Source organism: Cydia strobilella, chromosome Z (assembly GCF_947568885.1).
Source record: "Cydia strobilella chromosome Z, ilCydStro3.1, whole genome shotgun sequence".
In the NCBI taxonomy this organism is placed as follows: Eukaryota; Metazoa; Arthropoda; class Insecta; order Lepidoptera; family Tortricidae; genus Cydia; species Cydia strobilella.
The window spans coordinates 24,747,373-24,774,185 of NC_086068.1; the positions used below are offsets into that span (position 1 = coordinate 24,747,373).

The 26,813-nt window shown below is 37.2% G+C and overlaps 1 protein-coding gene across 3 annotated transcripts in view; it reads left to right on the top strand.

The window, feature by feature from the left end:
* Positions 1-24,968, top strand: part of LOC134754211 (F-box/WD repeat-containing protein 7-like) — a 70,274-nt gene extending 45,306 nt beyond the window's left edge. For all 3 annotated transcript variants that reach the window (XM_063690372.1, XM_063690373.1, XM_063690374.1), the window contains exons 9-12: positions 6,303-6,484; positions 8,719-8,944; positions 15,155-15,365; positions 20,069-24,968. In XM_063690372.1, coding sequence (XP_063546442.1) covers positions 6,303-6,484; positions 8,719-8,944; positions 15,155-15,365; positions 20,069-20,355 — 906 coding nt within the window. In that variant the 3' untranslated portion in view covers positions 20,356-24,968. The remainder of the gene's footprint in view (positions 1-6,302; positions 6,485-8,718; positions 8,945-15,154; positions 15,366-20,068) is intronic.
* The last annotated feature ends 1,845 nt before the right edge of the window (positions 24,969-26,813 follow it).

Consider the following 26,813-nt stretch of genomic DNA (forward strand, 5'->3'; position numbering starts at 1 on the left):
CAAGTATGTAACAATTTATTTCCTGACTATGTTTTAAATAATAATCAGAGGCAACCTATTTCATTTCTTCTTCTTGATCCAAAAATAACATGGAAAGCTTCAATAGTTTGATCCAACTTTTTTTGATTTAATTTAGATCCATTTTTGTCGCATTTTTCATAGTTTTGAGAACATTCAAGTTTTTTATCCACAATTTGTGGTGCGGTGATCTGGGTGTTACAGCGCATAGGTAGATTTTTTCTTTTTTAGGTTTACTGAAATTGCCATTGACAAAATCGAAAAACTTATCGAAGTTTTAAAAGCACGATACCTGCCGTGTCGCAACTTTATTCTGGAAGCTTTTTAATACCTGAAAATATATTTACAGTTAAGATGTTATCAAAAGTATAAAAAGGTTATTTTATAGCGAAACAGGACAAGTGTTGAGCATGCATTTTAAGGGTGTGCTATTGTCACATTTAATGTTAGGTAACAAGAAATCAGTGGATCATGATATAATTCATGTAAAATGTCGACAAAGGTAACGTAGTGTGGTTGGATTTTATTATTAGATGTAGGTCTTTCTAATTTTGGCAGGTTGTAGTTGATTTATCAGATTAAGACCTAGGCACGGAAAATAGTATCTTAATTATGATAATCAGAGCAACGTGTATGACGGGCCTTACGGGCACTAAGAATGGTGCTAGTTCAACGGTTGTTATTTGAAATGTTACAATGTTCCATGTTCCATCGCCAACATTTCATAAATATGCTTTGCCCGAAGCCTCTATCAAAGCTTTTGATAAAGATGAAATAATAAATAATACTCGAAAATTTACTTACCTTGTCCTTGTACCGATGTACATACAAGAAGGTACACAGATTCGGCGCGGCCCGGCCGACATCGCTTTTCATCTTGCCTGCGTTGGTTTGGTTGAATGAGTAAGATCACAACTCAACACAACTCACAAGGTTGGTTGTGATATAAAGAAACGCTGTTAGTTAATATCTTAACATAAATCTGATCAAAAATATGTTTAAGGGGCCGTAGTCGATTTTGGAGCAAAAATTTTAAATTGATAGATTTAGTCGTTGAAATTATACACGTTTTGTTACGTAATATCTAAATAACAAGTATTGGTTTCTATTAGCACGTCTTCTCATCTTGCCTTATAATAATCAGGTCGCGAGCGTGCGTCACCAGTAATATATGAAAAGAAGGAGTAGTTTTTAAAAATTCATCAAAAATTTATGGTGGTAAATTATACAAATTGATGTATAAGAATAGTTTCAGCAAATGTAGTAGATTGTTTAAGTATCAAAATTTTGTTGAAATTAAGTCTTTTTCAGAGAAATTGTCACTTGTTTTGAAGTAATTTCTGGAGAAAATTGATTTCGTCTAACTTTCATTTACACTATTTCAAAGTCATAATAATAAAAATGTAGTCTGATAAACGTCAAGTACAGGATATTTGTAATACAAAATTACCATGTTTAGCCGTCCAAACTTTACGAAATTTACAAATAAGAGCGACAAAATCAGTGCTTTACGCGCGTTTACCTAAACGTCCATCAGAAAAGCCAACATTACTAATTTAGTCTGTTTTCAAAAAATTGATCTGGTCAAAGGTAAGATAAGAAGACGTGCTAATAGAAACCAGTACTAGTTATTTCAATTAGATAACAAAAGGTGTACAATTTCACCGACTAAATCTATCAATTTTACATTTTTGCGACTAAAATCGACACCGGCCTCTTAAACGGAATTTATATTAAAAAACAACTTAGAAATAATTTCAAAATTTCCTGTCAAACTAAACGTCATTTGGTTTTTTTATTCGTCAAAATACGTCAGTCTGTCATCGTACGGTGTTTGCACTACATATAAAAAAAAACTTTGATCTACACACATATCATAAACCATCTATGATGCCTTCAAAATCCGTAAATAATGGCCAACATTAAAATAAACTGTTTTGTTTCAGCAAATTTTTTATCTGTGAAAATGTTATTATTGCTAAATAATAACATCGATTTCGATAATATTATTTTATTCAAATTTCGAACATCTCTGAAAAACAAAGAAATTTGATTTGACCTCTATTCTAATATCAGTCGAGATGACGTTTTATTCGAAATGAAATGTCAATTGCATACAAATTTGACAAATCTCGCTTGTTAGTTGGTATCGAACGATATGGCAATCGACCCCCACTCTAGTTTGTCTCTGAATTAAAAAAAACTACGGATGCGTAACATGCGTGAAAAAAGTTTTCTTTGCCGCCATTTGACGTGCAGTTTATCTTTTAATTAGTTTGTAAGTAAAAAATAATTTGTTTGGTTGTATTTAAAGTAACTAGCAAAAGTTTCGTGTAAGATGTGCGTTAAAGATATTTCGGAGACGCCACCTCATATCCGCGAATTCCGCCAGAGAGCAACTATGCCCCAAATCCCCAATGTCGGCTGTATTTTTTTTTTTTTTTTCAATTTATTTAGGTAAACAAACAATCACTACAAGGGAAACTTAAATATAGTAGTTTTAACACTATTTACAGTATGTGTGACCAACACCGTTCACCACTTAATAAGTACAAAAATTTTGATTATTCGGAGCTTATATACAACTGGAGCTTAATAGTAATATGAGGTTAGTTAATATATCATAGAAAGTTTATAATATGTGTGTGTAGATAAAGCAGTGTATATAACTGTACATAATTAGGCATTAAAACACTCGTGTGATTATATTATGAAACTCACTACGTTCGTTTCATAAACCCACACTCGAGTTTTAATGCCTTTCATTATGTAGCAGACACATAAACTACTATTACGTTTCAAATTTAATTTGTTTCCTAGTTAATTTGCAACGTAAGGTTAGTAACACTATCAAAACATTTTTTATTAAAATGTATTCTTCTAGATTTGATTAAATACGAATAAGTTACCTGCTTAAATATTTGTTTTGGTATATTTTGTTTTCTACTATCTACACACAAGAATGATATCTAGCCACACTCAGCCCTCCTTATGCTAAAAGGTGGTATCTCAAAAACGAATGAACTGGAAATGGAACGTTATGATTCAAATTTAAGGTACTTATTTGCATGCAATCTTCAATTAAGATACCGCTTTTTAGCTCAGCAGGGCACCACGGCTGAGGAATATATGTCCAGCATAACCCAAAGATGGCATTATTATCAGCATTACATTACTCCTCTTCAGAGATACTATACCATGGTCGTATTCGTATCATCGAAATCGAAATGTTCGTAAATAAACAATTTCTACGTATACTCACACAGCTGTTTTTACATTTCTAAGTTCCGCAGCATAGTAATCCGGATTATCTTTAAAGAAAAGTGCAAAAATTAATGCGTCTATGTCTGGTAGGTTGCCGCTATCGGCTTTCACATACGAGTATTTCGGCTCCATTTTGAGATTCTTATGAATATTGTGCCACTAGATATACGGATAAATCGGAATACAGGGTTACTTTTTAGTCAGTTAACAAAAAAAAACCCTGAATTCAGTATCGTTAATAGAACCCATTTCAATAAAAAAACATGTACTTTTTATTTTTACGATATATTATTTTTATTCCTAATTTTTTTACAAATTATGCACACTCTACACACAGCTGGTTTTGGGGTCAATTTGAGTTCATGCGCGGCGCATGAGTGAGGGTGTGCGAAGGGGGTGCGCGCGGCGGGGGAGGCGGGGAGCGCGCGCGCCGCCTTACCGCCGCCGGTGCTCACTTGCTCAGGCTCAGTCTCGCGCCGCGCTGTGTGACGGACGGACCGTCGTTTCATGTCCTCCTCGCTCGCCCAGTCGCCGCTGAGCCGCGAGCCGCGAAACGATGTACTCAAACCGCGAGTTTTATGAAATGGTGAGAGTGTACGCCAGGGCCGATAACAATCTGAGAGCGGCTCGTAGGTTGTACGAGGCAGAGATTCTGCCTGTGTTAAGAAATACCGGTTTGCCTAATGCTCGTCTCCCAAGTCTGCGTACAATTTTGTCGGCGAGTCAGAGTCTACTGGATTTTGGACAGTTTGCAGTGCTTGCGCATGCTTAAGGTCGTGGAGCACTACGTTTAGCTGTGGAAATTGAAGAGGAGGTGTTAGGCTAATTTCGCTAACAACCCGAGGGCCAGCACAAATGACGCAGCACGGCGTTTCGATGTGAGCCAGTAATTTGGAATCAATTTAAAACCGCCGGGACCAATTTAACCCGTCAAGGGGGGGGGGGGGGGGGCGCGCTCCGCCTACGCGGCGAAGAACAAAAGCGGCCATCTTTGAACTCCGCTGACACCGCACAGCTCCCCGCCCGCCCGCCACTCTTACCATTTGCAAGCGCTGCCGCTGGCCGCGAGCGGGTGCCCCGCTCACTCCTCGCCTCCGCCACTGCCGTCAGAAAGTAGGGTGACCAAGTTTTCTACTGTTACTGTGGAATTATTTGAGAAGGGATAAAAATAAAACAAAACGTATATTTCATTTACTTTAGCGATCATTTATACGAAGTTTGTTAACTGACTAAAAAGTAACCCTGTATATCAGAAAACTGTGGAACAATAACTAAAATTAACTAAATACAAATAAAACAGTTAAAACACTCATAGGCCAAGCAATAAGAAGGTATAGAGAGAAATGAACTAGTTAGGAGATGAACATATCAAAAGTCCCCGGCCGAAACCTTCGTGCTGTCGAAAAACCGAAAAATGGAACCTTCAAACCCCCCTCTCCCCCCAGCACCAGGGTTATGGCCGGGGACTTCTGACATGTTCATCTCCTAACTAGTCCAAACAAAGCTACGAAGTTAAAAATTGTGTTCCTTGCATTTCCCTCTATACCTTTTTTTGGGCATTTCCTGGCCTATCAAGACAATCAAGAATGTTTACCCGCGTGTGACGTCATCCGAGCGTTGACCAATCACAGAGCTTTCACGTCCCTGATGAAATTTCAAAAAATATTAAATTTTCTTTCGTTTATTTTCCAAAAAATAAACAATTTACATCCAAATATAGTGAAATATACTTTATTAGTTTATTATCTTTCAGGATGACAGCAATTCGTTATATATTTTTAATGTTGTCAAATACCCTATTGATATACCCCGGGACCTCTTAGGTTGCTACTGGGAATCTCTTAAAATGAGGATTTAATTGACAGTTAGCTTGTAATTAGAGTTTTGAATGATTCACGGTTAGTTTCACTAGACTTATATTGACCGGGATATAGACCGTGCGGTAGTTCGTACATTGGGCAGACCAAACGCACTATTGCCTGCAGAATTAAAGAACACATTGCTGCGGTCAAGAACAATGACGTTCGCAAGTCAGCTATTGCTCAGCATCTCCTTGAGTCGGGTACAAATCACTGGATCGAGTTGCATAGTCCCAAGGTCATTTCAACAGAACGCCACTATATACCAAGATTGGTAAGAGAAGCCGTTGAAATTCACAAATACAAAAATTTTAATCGTGAAGATGGGTTTAAACTGTCAAATGTGTGGAATCCTGTGATTTGTTTGTGTAAAAAACCAGTGATATCCGAATCAAACACGCGTAGTGACACCGTGAGTGTAGTGTGTTTGGACAGACCAACGAGTGTGAACGCGACCGGACCAACAAGTGTGAATGCGACCGTTGGTAACGTTGAAAGTGAACGCAGCCGACGCGCAAGAATGAGGGTAGACAGAGCGCTGTCTACACAACTTTGACACCCACCCGCTATCTTCAGTCACCCGTGAACATGATGCATGTAACTGCGTCGAAATATCGGGAGCTCACAAATAATACAAAAGGTAATCACGGTCTATATCCCGGTCAATATAAGTCTAGTTAGCTTGTACACAATTGGTTAGGTTGGTATTACACCTGTCCAATTTCTTGGTCCAATGTGCATTGCGTCTCACTCTCACTAAGCAAATGAGAGACGCAAATACACATTGGACAAATAAATTGGACAGATGGTAACCACCCTTATGCACCACACACAATCAACAAACTGATTAACGTTACAACACACGGCGGTTGCTGTCATCCCATTGAGAATCGTCAATTTTTTTTATACATGCATATTTTAATAAACGACACTATTATATTGACAGACGGTTCGGTTTGTTGTAACCAGGCCGTTGAAAACGTTCAGTTAATAAAGAGGGCGCCACTACAGCCGTCGGTACAAAAGAACTGACAGTAGTATTCAAGTTTAGAACCCATTTCTGGATGTTCTGGCTTGTCGCTCGAAGAACATCGACAGAGATTGGGATGTGACATCGGAACTCTTAATATAAGACAATGAGTATAATATGTGTTATTTCAGTGCCTGCGCACGCTGGTGGGGCACTCGGGCGGCGTGTGGTCGTCGCAGATGGTGGGCGACCTGGTGATCAGCGGTTCCACGGACCGCACGCTCCGCGTGTGGGATGCCAAGACCGGCCAGTGCCAGAAGGTGCTCGCCGGACACACCTCCACGGTGCGCTGCATGCATCTCTACAGCAACAGGTCACTTTACAACTACCTACACAATTATATTGATTACTTTACTTACCCATGTGTTCATTTTAATACCGAAAAAGACTGTGTAATGTACAGATATAAAATTACATCAAGGATCGCCTTATTCTGTCAATCAGCCTTGCTTGATCAACAAAAGAAATGGAACATTATATTAGATTTTTTACTTTGAGTTGAGATACAAATATAATCTCATTTTGTCATGCTCATGAACTTCTAATTTTGATTTTGTCATACTAAAAATGAGTTCTATTTGCAATATACTAAGAGGTCAAGATTTATTCGCGTATGGTGTGCAGTAACCTAAAAATATGTTTATGAGTCTGGTCAACGAGGAAAATTGCACGCTGTATTGGTTTTTACAATGTTTTCTTCTGAGGTTTACCTTTTTTTATAGATACATTTTCGCCATGCAAGCCATTTTCATTACTTATGCCTTGTGACCCTTGTATACGTATAACACATACTCACTTTATTTTTTATATATACTTAAAATACACAATCTATATTTAGTGCAGTTAATGAGCTAAATATGTGAATGTATCCGTATCGTAAAATAGGGTAACTTTAGGAAAAAGCAGGTTACTTTGATAGTTAAAATGGCTACAATTATACAATTTGCAATATTTATTTACTCGAACTGTTCGTATAACTAGTTAGATTAAATTACCATGGTAAGGTAAATATTCCGCGTAAAGAAATATTTATGTCTTTAAATTGAATTTTGAAAGTCACCTCTGCATTTCAGAACCAACCCGTTTTACGGTACACAAGAATAGTAGATTTATTTAAACTTAGAGCATCAATCAACCATTGGATGCTCAAACGATTAGAAATATAATGTAGTAAAATGTAAAATTTAAAAAGTTCGTGGAGTTATTCATATGACGACCTGTTAGAGAAAGTAAAAAAATGTTCAAAATTAGCGCGTCCTTAGATGGCAAGATTCAATTTCTGGCATTAGGTTATGTTATACGCGATAAAGATGACCATAAAATGCCTGATAAAAAAAAGTATCAATTCTGACATGAAGTCAGATGTAGTCGAAAATTGTATTAAATCAGTTAACTATACGTTTCACTGTTAACTACATTAACTGATACAAAATATGCCGATAAGCGAACTTTTTACAGTAATACTTGGTCTTGCAATTATTAGAGAGGCGAATGTTACACGAGTAATGCATTAATGCTTTCGAGAATATGCCATTATCTCTGAATCTGTGCTAAATGAATCAGAATATTTTATATGACATACTAGTCACAATTACAATAGTGCTTTTGCGAATGTTCGGATTATACGCGATACGCCCTGGATTTTCTGTTATTTAGTTGCGCTATACTAGACTTATATGTATTGACCGGGACATAGACCGTGATTACCTTTTGTATTATTTTGTACTAGCTTTTGCCCGCGACTTTGTCTGCGTGGACAATACAGGGGACAACCGCAGCTAGAGTAAGAATAGCGCCAGGAAAAATTCTCATATCAATCTAAATTTGAGCATATTATTCACACAAATTAGCAGGCACTTCGTTAATTATCTCAATTCCACCCCGCTTTTTACTTTCTTAAGGGATGATTTTCGGGATAAAAACTATCCTATGTCCTTCTCAGGGACTCAACCTATCTCTATGCCAAATTTCATCTAAATCGGTTCAGGGGTTTAAGCGTGAAGAGGGAACACACAGAGAGAAAGACAGACAGACAGACTTTCGCATTTATAATATTACTAGCTTTTGCCCGCGACTTCGTCTGCGTGGAATTAGTAATTTGGGCACCTTAATTCTTAAACAAATCTGCTTTTTAATCCATCCTTTTTCACCCCCAAATTGGTCCACACTATACATTTCCACCCCATTTTTTACACCCTTAAGGGATGATTTCGGGGATAAAAGTTATTCTATATCATTTCCCACAGCTCAAACTATCCCCATACCAAGTTCCATCTAAATCGGTTCAGCGGTTATTGATTCCCCATACAAATTTCCACCCCCTTTTCACCCCCTTGAGGAGTGAGTTCTGGGATAAAAAGTATCCTATGTCCCTCCCCAGGACTCAAACTATCTGTATACCAAATTTCAACTAAATCGGTTCAGCGGTTTAAGCATGAAGAGGTAACACACAGACAGACAGACAGACAGACTTTCGCATTTATAATATTAAGTATGGATTTGCGCTATACTAGTAGTTGTTATTGAGAATGATTGTTTGGGCGGCAGGGTGGTGTCCGGATCGCGCGACGCCACGCTGCGCGTGTGGTCCATCCCCGAGGGCCGCTGCCTGCGCGTGCTGGTGGGGCACCTGGCGGCCGTGCGCTGCGTTCAGTACGACGGCAAGGTGGTCGTGTCCGGCGCCTACGACTACTTCGTCAAGGTGTGGAACCCCGACACTGGCGAGTGCCTGCACACGCTCGCGGGACACACCAACCGCGTCTACAGTCTACAGGTAAAGTTATATTAAGCCTATTTGTGACGTTCCACTGGTAACGGTACCTAATGCCGGTTAGCGCTTACACCATTATTAACAACGCTCCAATACTAATGCGGTGCTGCGCGACGTAAGCGCCAACCGCCATAAGCTACCGTTACCCGTGGAACGTCACATTTTCTTGCAGAAACATAATTTTTGTTGTATTTGGGAAAGGCACGAGTGAAACAACCGATGGCTATAGACACACCGCTTTAATGCATGTAGTAATGGAAGCGGGGTGGTGCGCTCACGCACCCATACATAACAATCGTCCCCATAGTTTACAACTAGTCTAAATATAAGGATTACTTAAAATAGGGTTTATAATTAACTTTGGGACGGTTTCGTTTGACTCTGTCCTGGCCGTAAGTGGTAGACGGGTTGGATACACTTGGATCATCTGGCCCTTCCACTGGGGTGTCGTCCGACTCGGCGTCCTCGAACCGTTCCTGTGGGTCGTCGTCGGGCGGCGGCAAAGGACCAGTTAACTCGGCGCCTTCTGCGCTTAGATTGACTATTTGGCCGTCTTCTCCTCCCCCACTATTTTGCACCTCGTTGCCGGTAGTAGTACCCGTCGATGAAAGGTTTTGTTCTGATGAAAATAAATCTTCTAGAGAGATGTCACCTGGGAACGAACCGTCCTCTTGTCCCTTGTATGACATTAATTGATCTTTATGTTTTTTATACGTATCTAAATGTTCACATTTTTTTACTAAATATACAACTTTTCCATAATTATACCCTTGCACCATGTAAACTTATTATTATTAAAGTTCTTTTTGTATAAAACTTTATCGCCAATTTTAAATTCTTGTTTATTTTTTCCACTATACGCTTTACTCTGTAAACACTGTTGATTTTTTACATAATTATCCAATGACGTGTGCGAGGAGGGCGCAGTCGAAGGGTAAATCAAGAAGTGTCCGAAGTTTACGGCCGAAAACTAACTGAGCAGGCGACTGCCTCGTCGTGGAATATATTGAATTCCTGTAGTCAAAAAGATATTTTGTCATACTTGTCATGAACAAAATGCTGCACTTCATGATAAAAGCAAGCCGCTTTGCACTGTGATAGTAGGGACCAAACTGAGCGATTTGACCCGCAGCAGCGCAAGTTTCACTCCTTAGGAACAGAGATGGCGCCACTTCTTTAAAAAATATTTCAAAAAATTCTACAAGCTAAACCAATGAACCGATTTAAATATTTAATATCTCAACTGAAAGCTCATTATATACATTACTTTTAAAAAATACTCAAAAAATATATACTAAACACTTTCGACAAAAAACGGCATCTTAAGTTTTTTTTTACTCGATTGATAGTTTTTACTTGATTTCTCAAAAAAATGTATGGAACATGAATAGTTTAATGCATATGTAGTGGTTCAAGCAAATCTTGTCAGTAGAAAAAGGCGGCAAATTTGAAAAATCGCGGGTTAGCAACACTGTGTTCGAATAATTCCAAAATCGCGTGTCATCTGTGTCTTATCTGTGGAATGTGGATCGCCATCTTACTTGTTTACATCATGTTTACATTCTGAATCGTCTCTATCATGTCTCTATTTTATAAGAGAATTTCTGTTGTCATCATTAAATACCAATATATTAAATAAGATTGTGCAAATGTGTATGAACTTAAGGTGCCTACAATGTATAATCATGCTCATTGATGGTAAACATTTCTAAACTTTGTGGTTATGATAATTACTGGAAGAAGTTCAGTTCTTCCAGTAATTTTAAGAATATGTGCTGTTTTTTTGTTTTTCGGTTAAAAGGCATAAATAAAATTACAAAGTATGCCTAAATCTATCCAATAATACCACAAATGGAGTTCTGGAAACCGTCCATAGGCCCAAGAGTCTAATATTTTCAGCGACTGATTCGACTTTTTACAAAGGAATAAAACTCGCCCAATATAAGGCGTTCGTGGTATTTTCTCTTCAGACAACTTACCTACGGCGGTTTATGTACGTGTACAACGCAACCAAGGCGAAAAATAAACTTATTATTTGAAATTTCAACAAAAATATTGAGAGCAATGGATTAGATTATTCTTGTAATATTGGTAACTGTTCTTCATTATATTCTTTCAATGAATCACCTGAATTATAGTGTAAGCTAAAGTGACCCATATCTATTTTACCTTTACAATAAATAAACACCAACATATAAATGGTTTGTTTTTATTTTTAATATGTATAATATACAACCGTATAAAAAATTTACACAAGTATGTGACATTCTTCAGGAAAAGTACAATTATTCTCTTCAAGCTCCTTCAGTTTCTGAACTGGCGTTAAAAACAGCTCCCTATCGCAGTGCTGATTTACTGTTTGCTCCCTATCTGTCTTCTAAAACAAAATCATATTAAAATGTAAATAGTTGATATATTTAATCTATACCTAGTCGGCTCATAAGTTCTGTCATATACATAGTATCAAATAAAATCAAAAGTTTAAGTTTATTCCGTATAATTTGTACAGCGTTTGAAAGCTTATAAACTAGAGAATCTAAATGTATAACATTTATTCAAAATGACCGCCATAATTATCTACACAGGCTTGAAGTCTTCGTGGCCAGTCGTCAATGGATTCACGCACCACTTTCATGTCGATATTGGCCACTGCCGTAGCAAGAGATTTTTTCAGCGAGTCTAGATTTGCATGAGGTTTTGAGCACACCTTTTCCTCTAAATACTGCCATATTTTATAGTCTAAAGGATTAAGATCTGGGCTAGAGGAGGGCCAATCTTCATGCCGTATAAAGTCGATTTTATTGGAGGCGAGCCAGGCTTGTGTAGACTTTGCCTTATGGGCTGGAGCAGAGTCCTGCTGGAAAACCCAATGCTGGTTTAGAAACATCGTATGGGATAGTGGTTTCACAATATTAGTCAACACCGTGTCTTGGTACACTTTGGCACTAGTTTTTACTCCTTTCTCACAAAAATGCATACTAGTGACGCCCGCATAAGAAACTCCCAGCCAAACCATCACAGATGAAGGGTGATGACCTCTTTGAATACGGGGAATGCTATTAGACGCTTCTTTACTATTGCGAGCGTACACTCTATCATTTTGTTTATTACAGTTTTCTTCTATGTCAAAAATTTTCTCGTCCGAAAACAGTATACAACGGTGCTTATTTTAAAGCTAAAGCTAAAGCTTTAGATCTTTTAAGCCTTAAAGCTTTAAGCCGACCATTGAGAAGATGGCCAGTTTTTCGTTTATAAGCACGAAGTCTCAGGTCTTGATTAAGCACTCTTTTCACCGTGTTTTTGCTCAAACCCATCTGGAGGGCCATAACTTTTTGTTTCCTAGCGGGATTTCTGGCAATGCGTGCCCTAATTGCTTGTACAACCGCTGGAGTCCTAGCTGTACGCGGACGACCGCTTCTTTTCTTGTCATTTAAACTAGAGACCTCACTGTATCTTTCTATGGTACGATACACAAATCTTAGAGAGAATTTTAAATTTTCAAGTAGCTTAAAAATTTTAGTCGGCGAGTGACCACAACGATATAGTGCAATTATTGCGGTACGGTTATCTTTAAGCGTCCACTTCATGTTGAAGAAAACAGAAAATTGCAAAATTATACTACTTAAATATTTAATAAAGATTCGAAATTCAAATGCAGAACGGTTTTTGTTTTAGGAGTTCCAAATTTAAATTTTAAAGGCCAGTGACAGAACTTATGAGCCGACTAGGTATATAATGAGCTTTCATTTGAGATATTAAATATTTAAATCGGTTCATTGGTTTAGCTTGTAGAATTTTTTGAAATATTTTTTAACCTTTAACTGCCGACCTGGTTTATACGTAGCACTTACACCGATGTGGTGTCTGAGAGACGTACATTATTTATACTATTTATTATAATACAATTTAGATGCTACTTTTTTTTAGGTTTCTTATTGCGTGAACACTTATTAAAGGTAATTAATTAAGAAATAATAAAAATAATACCAGCTTTATTTTAAGAATTAACAGCCTTTATAGACTGGAGGAAACCGGCTTGTATGGAGAAAAGTCGTCGACATCTCTTCTAAATACCTAAAACTGGTATGGATGTGTTCCTCGTGGTCTCTAGAATACGAATTGACCGGTTTTAGTTTATGGGGGGGGGGGGGGGGGACGGGTCGAGAAAAAGGGGGGCAAAGATGGCGGCCTACCATCATTGATATTTGTTCACATCTTGAGTCCTATGGGACCGATTGGTTCGTGTGAGGTGTCGTTTGAAAGAATATTAAACGTACTATTATTGTTTCTAAATAACCATAGTCATAACTGTAGTCGTTTACAAAATATTTTAAAATATATGATTTTTTACCGTGCATGGATGACATAAGTACTGATAAACATGCTTCTAACTCAATAAATTATAAATTTACCGCAATTAATGTCATTACAAAATATACGAGATATTTCATGAGCTTTCCAAAAATATAAGTTTTATTTTACGCAACTCGTCCATAGTTAACGGTAAGCATCCTTCGATAACAATATTGATGTATGACGCCGATCATCTGCTATTAACGGGTCTTGTCCCTCCCCGCGCGCGCGCCCCCGCTGTGGCCTTTCGCTGTTATCGCCGTCGTCAGGTAAACAAGCTCGAGACAGATAATCTGCACTATTCATGGCACTCCGGATATATTCAATTTTATAATTATATGCGCTTAAAAAAATGGCATACTTTTGCAACCGATTAGCCGTAACTTCGGGAATGCCCTTCCTTCTGAGGCCCGAAAATGGAGATTGGAGGTTTATGATCGGTTCGTAACGTAAAGGGCACCGACCTCCCAAATAAATATTGATGGTAGCGTTTACCTGCGAACACGATTGCCGTGGCTTCTTTTTGAAGTTGCGATTTTTTTTTCTGGCGCGTTAAGAGTACGTGAAGCGAATGAAATAGGCCTTTCAGGGTTATCTGGCTGTATCTGACTCAAAATGGCACCAAGACCGTATGGTGATGCGTCAACGGTCAAAACTAGATTAGCATTTGGGTCAAAATGGGCTAAAACTTGATCCGAGGCCAGGCTTTTTTTTATTTTTTCACATGCTTGGTCATGCTCCGCTCTCTAACACCACTTGACTCCTTTCTTCAACAAATCATGCAATGGTGAAAGTATCATGGGTGCCCCAAACGGATATTAATGGACGGATGCACCAAAATTACGGTAGTAATTTACTAAACCTAAAAATGATTGAAATTTATTTACATTGGTCGGTACAGGCGCTTCCAGGATTGCTTTCACCTTGTCAGGTGGTTTGTGAAGCCCGTTTTTATCAATTATACAGGTTGTCCTTAGCCATTGGACGAAGCCGAAATGTACATATGCATTAGGGTATTTAGAATCGATTTTTTTAACATGCAGACGTCTGCGAGCGATAAGCGAGCTCCAAAATCCGGCAGGATTTGAACCCGCAACCTCCGCAATCCGTGCGTTGCTCTTAACCAAAGATATATATAACTCCGTAATAGATGGATACAGTCTAAGGAAAAAACGTGCCTCAAAAATCACGAAAATTTGATTCTCGATCAGATGGCGCCACTAGTTTTTGCCTATTTATAATTTTAAGGCATATCAGTGAAAGAACATGGGTCAAAATCATATTAATGCAAATAAAAAAAACATTTATCATTATTTAAATACATTTTAACGTAATTTTATAAATCTTCATTTTTAGTTTTAAAGTATGTCGATAGATGGCAGTGAATTTACAGTGTAAAGTAAAGTACCGCTCTATCTTATTATATCCTCTTTGCTCTTAACCAATTGAGCTACGGAAGCCTACCAGAACCTTGCAAATCTTTCCATTCCATCCCTTATGTATACACGCCTTTGAGGTGGCGTAAAGCGACATCTACCGTAAGACGATTACATCTTGAACGTCTTGAAGTCTCAAGTGCATGCAGGGCATGCTGGCGCCATCTGCTAAACACTTCGACCGGCCAACCCCATTGGAAAATTGTGATATTATTTTTATTGTGGTATTAACTACTCTATATAGTTTAAAAGACGACTGCACTCTTTGGGTGTTGGATTGCAACTAAATCAGTCAGAGACTGTCATTTTCTCTCATTTGCTATTACGCGATTACGTCCTATTTTACCCGAAAAACGAATGTCATTCTGAGAGTTAACAGACTGTATTGTAATTTTTTGATATTAATGTAATGAATGTGGTGCAGTTTGATGGCGTGCACGTGGTGAGCGGGTCGCTGGACACGTCGATCCGCGTGTGGGACGTGGAGTCGGGCCAGCTGAAGCACACGCTGACGGGCCACCAGTCGCTCACCTCCGGCATGGAGCTCCACTCCAACATACTCGTCTCCGGCAACGCGGACTCCACCGTCAAGGTGTGGGACATCACCACCGGCCACTGCCTTCACACGCTGTCAGGTGAGTGTTTCTGTCATTAGAAAATTCAATGTTGCGGATTTTCTTTTCATTATGTCTCATTGGTCAGAATCTCGGCGTGCTTACGCAATTGAAGCATTTTTTAAAGCCAACGATTCGTTAGATGGTGTAATACCAACAATTTTGTTCACATTACAATATTCGTCGTGTAAGCAATGGGCCAATGTTAATTTGATTCGGTCATGGGTGCAATGGTTTCGCAAAACTTCTTCGGCCCAGAATATCCCAAGGCCAGGCCCCAGCCGGTACACGTGGACGCCGGAAAACATATTCAGTGTGCAGCGGAGTTTGTAAGAAAATCCACGATCCCTTTTTTTTTGAGAATGCCAGAGGCCAAGTAGTTACTGTCAATAGTGAAAACAAATTATAGTGGATTACTTTTTGCAAAATTTGCTAGCACATCCATCATACTCGTCACACACCTGGTTTCAGCAAAATGGTGCTATGCCCCATATTGCCGGAGTGTCCATGAATGGGCTTCGCGAAAATTTCCATAGAAAATTGATAAGCCGTTTTGGAGATATCACGTGGCCACCGCGATCGCCCGAATTTACCCCTATGGATTTTTTTATATGGATCAAAAGCAGAGCTTATAATAACAACCCACGGTCTATAGCTGATTTAAGAAAAATATCACCAATGAAATTCGCAACATTTCGCCGGCTATGCCGCAGCGTGTAGTGCTAAACGCGAGGCTCCGCTTCGAAGAATGCGTAGGTACGTGTTCACTGAGGTCATTTAGAGGATATATTTTTTAAGAAACTAAATCCGCATTTGTGCTCTTTTCTAATAGATACAAATACATTTTCTACCTTAAGCCATTGTTTTTTAGGGTTCCGTACAAAAAAGGTACAAAAGGCACTCTTATGGTGCGACTCTGTCCGTCCGTTTGTCCGTCTGTCTGTCACATTGCTAAATATCTCAAGAACTACTTAAGCTATCAATTTGAAATTTTGAATAGTTATGAACAACGCTAACCCAGACAACTTGGAAGTGTATTTTTTTTTAAATTATTTTCATTAATTATGGAAAATACCCAATTTAAAGAGGGGGCAAAATTTCAAACTCTAGTTACCAGGTCACGAGGGATATCATTTGAAAGAGCTCAAATTGAACATTACAAAGCATTTTTTTATTATTATTTTTCGTAGTGAAAAAAAAATGGAGTTATGAAGGAAAACGTGAAAACAAATACCATTCCCCGCCTTATCTCCCAAATTTACCAGCGAAAAATTATGAAATTTTTACATAACCATAACATTAAACTGAAATAAATGTCATATACGAAGGAAAAACCGGCCAAGTGCGAGTCGGACTCGCGTTCCAAGGGTTCCATAACACAATTTAAACAATGTATTTTTATATGAAACGTGAGTGAAATGTCTTTAAAAAACCCGTAGGGGTCGGATCAAAACTAAGTAATTAAGCCCGACTCACGCTTGACTGCACATTTCTAATAGGTTTTCCTGTAATCTATAGGTAAAGATCTATTTTGTGTATTTTTTTCAAAATTTTAGACCCAGTAGTTTCGGAGATAAAGGGGGGGGATGGTCATTTTTTGCATATCCTAAATTGTTTATCCTACAATTGTAAAAAAAATATATTTGAGATTCTCACAATGAGCTCTTTCATTTGATATAAACACGATATAGTTTGAAAAACTTTATTTTTTAATTTTCACATTTACCCCCCAAAATTGGCCCCCATGTTTAAAATTAATTTGTTTACGTTACATGGTCGTCTTTGGGTCACAAACTTACATATGTATACCAAATTTTAACTTAATTGGGAGGTTGGTCCAGGAGTTTCGGAGAAAATAGGCTGTGACAGACGGACAGACAGACAGACAGACAGACGCACGAGTGATCCTATAAGGGTTCCGTTTTTTCCTTTTGAGGTACGGAACCCTAAAAAATTACCAAACCCTCCAGTGTCCAGAGCTGGAATCTAACCAGCGTACCCCGTTTACCGGACAGGTGCCTGAATCGCTCGGCTATCCGGTCACGGTGGCATGGGTCGAAATTTCCAAGTATATGACAATTTCCCGAAAGCTTGTGGCGCCCCCTGGCCTAACAAAAATTAAAATATTTTCATAGAAAATAATTTAATTTGTTTCTTAGAGTAATAATAACATTATCATAAATATTACAGGAAAAATATAATCACACTTTTGTCTAGAAAACTTTTGTTTCTAATTATCAAAAAACATTTACTAATTTAATTTTCAATTTAAGCCCCTTTGCGGGTATTTAATATAATTGAAATTTCTATGAGATTACACTATAAACACCTTCTTTCAAATAAATCAAAAATTGTTGAAGTCGGTTCACATTATAAAAAAATATCCATGAAAAAACCAACATATATACATACAGGTCTCGCAAATTAGTTAGCCAATTTGCCGATACAATTGGGCTTCTGGTCAAAAGTCTCGTGATTATAGAGTTACATGAGAAATTGTAAAGTTTGTACGGAACCCTCGGTGCGCGAGTTAAATGAGCTCGCACTTGACCGGTTTTTTTACTTCATATTAAAAACATAAATCTGCCACCGGACACCCTGTACTAATATTAACACTAATTCAGAGGACTAGTTAAGGCGCACGCTGACTCCGACTTGCAGATTATTGTCTTGGCCATTACATGAGGCCACATTTTTGACAAATGTTTTTAACGAGTTATATGTTAACGATTGCGATACCCATATTGACATGCACTGTTGGAAAAATATGAGGTATAATATTTTATATAATATACCGAAATGTTTGAGGTATCTTTAATTTGAATCACCTGGGAATTTTCTCACTTAACGTATGCGGACTGAAATTTGGATAACATTCAATGTCGTATTAAGAGCCCGGTACTGATTTTGGAGCAAAAATGTAAAATTGATAGTTTTAGTCGTTAAAATTATACACGTTTTGTTACGTAATATCTAAATAACAAGTATTGGTTTCTATTAGCACGATTTCTCATTATGCTTTTTAATAATGAGGTCGCGAACGTACGTCACCGGTAATATATGAAGAGAAGGGACAGTTTTTAAAAATTCTTAAAAAAATTATGTTGGTAAATTATACAAATTGATGTATAAGAACAGTTTCAGCAAATGTTGTAGATTAAGTATTAAAATTACGTTGAAATTAAATCGATTTTCAGAGAGATTGTCACTTGTTTTGAAGTAATTTCTGGAGAAAATTGATTTCGTCTAACATTCTTTTACACTACTTCAAAGTCATAATAATAAAAATGTAGTCTGTAAAACGCGGAGAACAGGATAACCAGGTCAGGAGGGGTGGAGGAGGCGTGGGTGTAATACACAATTACCATATTTATAGCCGTCCAAACTTTACGAAATTTACAAATAAGAGCGACAAAATCAGTGCGCGTTTACCTAAACGTTCATCAGAAAAAAAATCATTACTAATTTAGTGGGTCTGTTTTCAAAAAATTGATCTGAAAACGGCAAGATGAGAAGACGTGCTAATAGAAACCAGTACTTGTTATTTCTATTACGCATCAAAAGGTGTACAATTTCAGCGACTAAATCTATCAATTTTACATTTTTGCGACTAAAATCGATAACGGGCTCTTAAATAAATACAACATGATTATTGTTTATAAATTTTCATGTTTTTTAAAATAAGGTTTTTAACAACTTTAAATGCAAGAAAAAGTTTACTCCAATTCGAGATTTTTAACCGAAGTTGTGATAATTTTTATGGCCATCGCTGTCGAAAAATGTTGGCATTTTTTATATTCCAATATTATCTTCCTTAGAACATTTTTAGGAAACTTCGTATGCTCGGCATATTTCACATTCTCGTCCGTTGGACCATTGGTGTTCTCATAATAATAGTTACCTTGTCAAGAATTTCCGTTTTTAAGTACCCACCCATAAATCCCATAGTTCAAAAACAGCTGTTTTTTAACATTTTTAACTAAATGACGGTGACGTAACCGCATTTTTTAATTTTTTTATTTCGGATACGGTGGGCTTAACTTTTTTTGAACGTTTGCCGATGCCCATATCTTCAAGATATTTTTGAACAGTTTTACTGCCACATTAATATTCTCGTGACCTCTGTAAGATTTTGTGACTCAGTGGGCCGTCATTTTCTTTAATCAAACTCTCTCAGAAAACTGGCTAATGCTGGAGTGTTTCTCTGAACCAAGCTTTCTAGCGGTAGTTTTTTGTAAAGAAAAAGGACGCAAAAATAGTATAAACAGACTTTTAGCTCTTAGCACTATCTTCGCTTTTGGCCACAGCGAATTAGTGCTGAACAAATTACATACACTGTTTCGCGTCGTGTTTCTCGGGTGACCATAATTTTAAAAGAAAGAATCCAATGCCCATGAAACTTACCGGATTTATTGACAGATATATAGACTAAATTGGCAGTAAGATATAATTTCAGTTTATGTTCAAAACTTTGTCCAGATTTAATTCCGCATACGTTACTTCCAGTTATTTCAAGCCGTTTGTAAACTCTGACTCCGTTAAGTGGTATAAATATTTATAACACATTCCGTATCCCTTATCTATACAAAAGACAACATCAAAATTTCTGCGTAACCCATTTTCCTGGCATCTATTTGGATACCATATACAGGAAACATGTTAAAATTGGTAAGTAGGGCTTTTACTCAGGGTATTATATTAAATGTAATATTTGGTGTGTGTAGGACCAAACAAACACCAATCGGCGGTGACGTGCCTGCAGTCGAGTAACCGGTTCGTGATAACTTCGTCGGACGACGGAACGGTGAAGCTGTGGGACGTGCGCACCGGCGAGTTCATCCGCAATCTGGTGGAGCTCAGCTCGGGTGGCTCCGGCGGCGTGGTGTGGCGCATCCGCGCCTCCGCCACCAAGCTCATCTGCGCCGTGGGCTCGCGCAACGGCACCGAGGAGACCAAACTGCTCGTCCTCGACTTTGACGTACCAGGCGCTTGTCGCAAGTGCGACGAATAGCATCGACTCAACCGACGCTTGATGCGTCGCTACGTCAACCTGTACGCGCCGTGGAATTTCTAAACGCGTCGTCTGTCTCACCCTGTTTTGTCCGTGCATGGGACGGCAAAAGCGACTCATGTTATGCGGGTGGTTCTTCATGCTTACAATTTTAACCGTCGACACACTCGCCACGAAACAACCATCATTCCTATAATAATTAATAAATAACGTGAGGCAATCATACACAAATGGGCCAGGTCCTGAATTATGACCTATATATAGTATAAGAAATTAATGACAATATACGTACAAGTTGCATTTATTTCTCGAGTAATTTTTTTTACTGTTATGTAGTTTCCTCTGTATGCAATTATGTTACTTTAAAATCAATCATGCACTAAAGTGATGTAAACTTATAATTTGAAATAATGTATGTTTACAAAAACACTTGTATTTTCAATATTTGTCATGGGTGTAGAGAAGCATAACTTTAGATTTCACGTTTTGGCCGATCCATGCATGTGTACAAAACAACACTTTAAGATGTCAACACTGACCAATGATGATAACAGACCTGTGATGAGTTCTCGTTGTATCTGTGGAGTGTGGACGATGCACCGTTTTATACAAAGCTACCCACCGCCGGCTCTGTGAGCGAGTGTTAGTAGTGTAGCGCGGACGGGTCGCCTGTTCGCGGAACTCAAGTATCCAGGCAGGTACTCAACATTATAACATTATGTAACAAGTATAGTCCTTAATATTAATAATTGTTCCCTCGATCAACATGATGGCTTAATGCCATCATTATTGCCAAATTTCAAATGTATGCTTCATTATCCCAAAGAATTATAAAAGCATTGGGTAGGTATTAAGTTAATTACTATGCATAATTTTAAAAATATTTGACGACGGTTCCGTTACAAAAACCGCTCTATAGTACCGCCTCGTTTAACAATTTTTTGGTTTTAGTAAGCATTCAACTGTTACAAGAATTATTTTTGTTAGTTCACTATTCTGTGCGGTGTAAGTAATTTATTGGAATGTCATTCTTATTATGCTTTGTGGATTTACGCAGTGTCCGTGCCACTACACTATTTAGAAATGGCAGGGTGAATATTTAATGTTAGTGTTTTATTTTTTGACTAAAATATTTGAAAAAACTTATAATACGTTAATAATGCTAATGCGATGTGTTAAATATTATTATTTTCCCTTTAATTGATGGCCAGCAATTTTTATTATTTAAAATCCTAAACATAGTCTGGTAAGATAAAATAATAATTTATGTCTAATTGTAAACTTGATAAACAATTCCAACTCATAATAATAATACCGAATTAAGCTGTAAACAATGTTGAATAGTATCAGTTTCATAAAATGTGTCAATGCGTATCAAACATGCCGATTCCCGGCAAAATGGTAACAAGTTAATGTGAAATGATTACATTCAATTGGAATGAGTTTTGGGAATTTCATATACACATATACATTGGCACAAATGTGGTAGTACTCGCAAGAAACTTATCGATCAGCACCAGTATTCGACACCACAGTTATTGTAAACTTTTATTCCTATTGTTGTATTTATTTTTATACTAATACAATAGTATTTTTATTTTCATTGGTAATCGTCCCTTATGTATAATTTCGTAATTTATTACACCGTAGGTAATACTTGTATTCTAATAGTGACCCTTTAATTTTATTTAATGGCATTAAAATACGAGTTTGGTTTATGTAACGAGCTACAAGCGAGTTACATATCTTGCTTATCTACACACATATTATAAGCTCTCTATGATTTGTTCCGGAACCGCATGTAAGTCGTTACAGCCATGCAGCAATGATCACACTGTTTGCAAGTGACATTTCATTTCGAATAAAACGTCATCTCGACTGATACTAGAAATGTGTCGCTTAACTTCAAACTCGGGTAAATCCATTCGACCGCAAGAAGTTTTTCGAAGTCGCATAATCTGACAGAACAGAACAGAACCCGAGTTTGAAGTTAAGCTACTTAAATTAGGTGAAATCAAATTCTTTGAATTTTCAGATGTTCTAAAGTTTAACGTAATTGTTAAATCGATACCTATCGATGTAACAACATTACCGCAATAATAACATTTTCACAGATAATAAATATGTTCTATCAAAACACTGATATGTAAGCTAGCCTAGCTGTAATTTGCGGTTTTTGAATGCACCATAGAGGGTTTATGATATGTGTGTAGATAAAATATCGTATTTTCCATCGATTATGTTTTATTGCGGATTTCTTTTGACATGTCGTGTTCAATGTTTTTTTTTATTTCAATCGACTATGTTTGTTTAAATTTTAGTTTGTACCTATAATACGTTAATAATGCTAATGCGATGTGTTAAATATTATTATTTTCCCTTTAATTGATGGCCAGCAATTTTCATTATTTAAAATCCTAAACATAGTCTGGTAAGATAAAATAATAATTTATGTCTAATTGTAAACTTGATAAACAATTCCAACTCATAATAATAATACCGAATTAAGCTGTAAACAATGTTGAATAGTATCAGTTTCATAAAATGTGTCAATGCGTATCAAACATGCCGATTCCCGGCAAAATGGTAACAAGTTAATGTGAAATGATTACATTCAATTGGAATGAGTTTTGGGAATTTCATATACCTACATATACATTGGCACAAATGTGGTAGTACTCGCAAGAAACTTATCGATTAGCACCAGTATTCGGCACCACAGTTATTGTAAACTTTTATTCCTATTGTTGTATTTATTTTTATACGAATACAATAGTATTTTTATTTTCATTGGTAATCGTCCCTTATGTATATTTTCGTAATTTATTACACCGTAGGTAATACTTGTATTTTAATAGTGACCCTTTAATTTTATTTAAAGGCATTAAAATACGAGTTTGGGTTTATGTAACGAGCTACAAGCGAGTTACATATCCTGCTTATCTACACACATATTATAAGCTCTCTATGATTTGTTCCGGAACCGCATGTAAGTCGTTACAGCCATGCAGCAATGATCACACTGTTTGCAAGTGACATTTCATTTCGAATAAAACGTCATCTCGACTGATACTAGAAATGTGTCGCTTAACTTCAAACTCGGGTAAATCCATTCGACCGCAAGAAGTTTTTCGAAGTCGCATAATCTGACAGAACAGAACAGAACCCGTGTTTGAAGTTAAGCTACTCAAATTAGGTGAAATCAAATTCTTTGAATTTTCAGATGTTCTAAAGTTTAACGTAATTGTTAAATCGATACCTATCGATGTAACAACATTACCGCAATAATAACATTTTCACAGATAATAAATATGTTCTATCAAAACACTGATATGTAAGCTAGCCTAGCTGTAATTTGCGGTTTTTGAATGCACCATAGAGGGTTTATGACATGTGTGTAGATAAAATATCGTATTTTCCATCGATTATGTTTTATTGCGGATTTCTTTTGACATGTCGTGTTCAATGTTTTTTTTTATTTCAATCGACTATGTTTGTTTAAATTTTAGTTTGTAGCTATAATACGTTAATAATGCTAATGCGATGTGTTAAATATTATTATTTTCCCTTTAATTGATGGCCAGCAATTTTCATTATTTAAAATCCTAAACATAGTCTGGTAAGATAAAATAATAATTTATGTCTAATTGTAAACTTGATAAACAATTCCAACTCATAATAATAATACCGAATAAAGCTGTAAACAATGTTGAATAGTATCGGTGGCAGTCGCACCGCGCACCGTGCACCGCGGCAACAGCCGCAGCCGCTGTTGCCGCCCGCTCGGCGCCCGCGCACGCGCCCGCAGCCGTGTATTGTTGTGTATATAATTATAATCTTAAAGTAATGTGATCATTGGAGGGCGAAGTCAACGCCTCTGTTCTATGATGGCTGATTTAATTAATAATTAAACAAAGACTGAAGCATAGGTATAGCGTAATATTTAAAGTATTAATGTAGTTACTCCTATGTACTACCGATCATCACACTGGGTATACCTTTGTTGACTCTCGTCATCATTTTGTTCAAACGTGTTTCGGTTTAGTTTTGAATAAAAATGTATGTATATTATTATGTTATATGTTGTTAAGCTTTCGCGGGGCCGTGTCTCCACTTTGGTAATTATTGAAAATGTCACCTAGTTATGTCTTATATTTAGTTTCTATTGCATTATTTATCTGCCCAGGCACGCAATAGCTTATGTATAATGAATAAAAGTGATATCGACGATAAAGCGCCTGTATGTCGCTGTGGTAGATCTGTCTGTAGTTTTGCATAAGTAATCATGATCATCATAAAGTCGCCGCGTGGTGGCCGCCGGTCGTACGTACACTCATGGTGTCGTACCTTTTGCCAAATGAGGACGACATAAGAAATGAGCTTTCTCCGCCCGATTGCACTCACTCGGTCCCCGGTTCCTTGTGAACACCCTTTATTTGACAATAATTTCCATCTTTAATTTGTCTTTCCTGGTTACGATGAAAACGATTGTGTACTATTAATATTTAGCTGCGTACGACGGCGATTAACATCGCCTTGTTATTATATTTCTTTTGTCTTCACTACTTTGCTTTTACTGTACGATTATTAAATAAATCTAATTGTTTTCAACACTTATTTAGTATTATTTCGTGCACCCTTTACCATTAATTAACAGACTTCAAGATTTCAAAGGAGGAGGTTCTCAATTCGGTTGTTTTTTTTTATGTTTGTTACTCCATAACTCCGTCATTTCTAAACCGATTTTGAAAATTCTTTTATTGATTATAAGTATATACATACAGATTGGTCCCGTTTTTGTCAAAAAGCAGTTCTGATGATGGGATCCATGAGGAATCGAGGGAACTCCTCAAATGTTAAAGGCATACATATAGTGATTTTTGTATTTTTATAAACAAATCCAGCACTTCCATTTTAAAAAGTGACATTTGATGAAGTGGAAACTGCTGATAATGATCAGAATGGAACTCTTCAATGACACATAGTTCATGTTTGGCGATTTGTTCTCTTCCTTATGGACCCAGACCTAAACTTGGACCCGGACTCGGACCCGGACCCGGGTCTGAACATGGACCCCAACTCGGACCCGGACCCGGACCGAACTCTGACCCAAACTTGGACCCGGACAGCCGGACACGGATCCGGACACGGAAATGCTACTAGAAAAGTGGGTTAGGTGAGTGGTTGGGTTTTGAACTGCGATTCTTCCAGAACAGAACTGCTATCAGAAAAGTAGGTTAGGTTAGAGCTGTGACCCTTACAGAAACGAAATGCTATCAGAAAAGTAGGTTAGGTTAGGTTAGAACTGCGACCCTTACAGAAACGAAATGCTACTAGAAAAGTGGGTGGTTTTACCTCCTTTTCTACATTATTAGGCAAAAGATGCTGCCTTTTTTATTTCATTGTCTGGAATCTAAGAGTGCACCATCAACAATAAGTGAACTTTCAGCGGCATCCCCCATTGAAGTCGGTTTTTTTTCTTAAAAATTATTTTAGATATAAGGTGCAACGTGGATGTTCAACACATTCAAGCACTCGTTTTTGATAGAAAAAGTTGTAGGTAGGGGCGAGGGGGTGGGGGGGGCAGCCTAGTACACTTTTTACATTAATGGTCATAGTTCAAAATATTCCAGTTTTAGGCCTCTACAAAACAACCTACGTTATTAACCTATGCAATTACTGCATTTGCACATATATAAAGCTAAAGATAAAAGTACAAATTAGATTTTTGCAACTCAAGGAATAATATCAGGCAATAATATCGAGATATCCGTGTTATCTATACAGTTTGTCACTAGAAATAATCGTGTTAACATTTTACTCGTATAATTTGCAGTTAGAACAAAGATGGGATAGTTTTGTACATTCACGTTTTAGGCAGTGTTCAAAGGTGCCTCAGTGGGGGTAAGTACCTGAAAATTATTGAAATCTTACTAAAGCTAATATCTCCTTGAGGCAGTTTTGCACACACCATTGTGCAAAACCATACTTAATAATGTTTTAACAGAGGATTATATGAGTATTTATTATATTTTGGTTAAATCAATAAATTGCACTAATTTAATATTTTGTAATATTGTAAATAGAGAATTCTAATAAATGATGAACGCATTTTAGAGCACTAACGATATGTGCGTAGATAAATAACTATTTCAACATACACTTGCTCAAAACGACGTTTTTATTCCACCGATTTTTGACTCATAATCCTAGATATTAAACACGCGTGCTTTTTCAGTATATTATAACACTCGTACTTTTTCTTGATAATAATATGCATGGAAACGGAGCCTTCTTTAATTGGTCGGACTGGCGGGCACCGGCGCAGGCAGTATGACAGATTTTAGACTTTTACTGTTTTAACAATTAAAATTTGATGAATATTAAAGTTTCTTTTTTTTTCCTCGCGAGTGTGTTGAAAAACGTCGTATGAAACGCGTGTGCACTGGTCATTACAC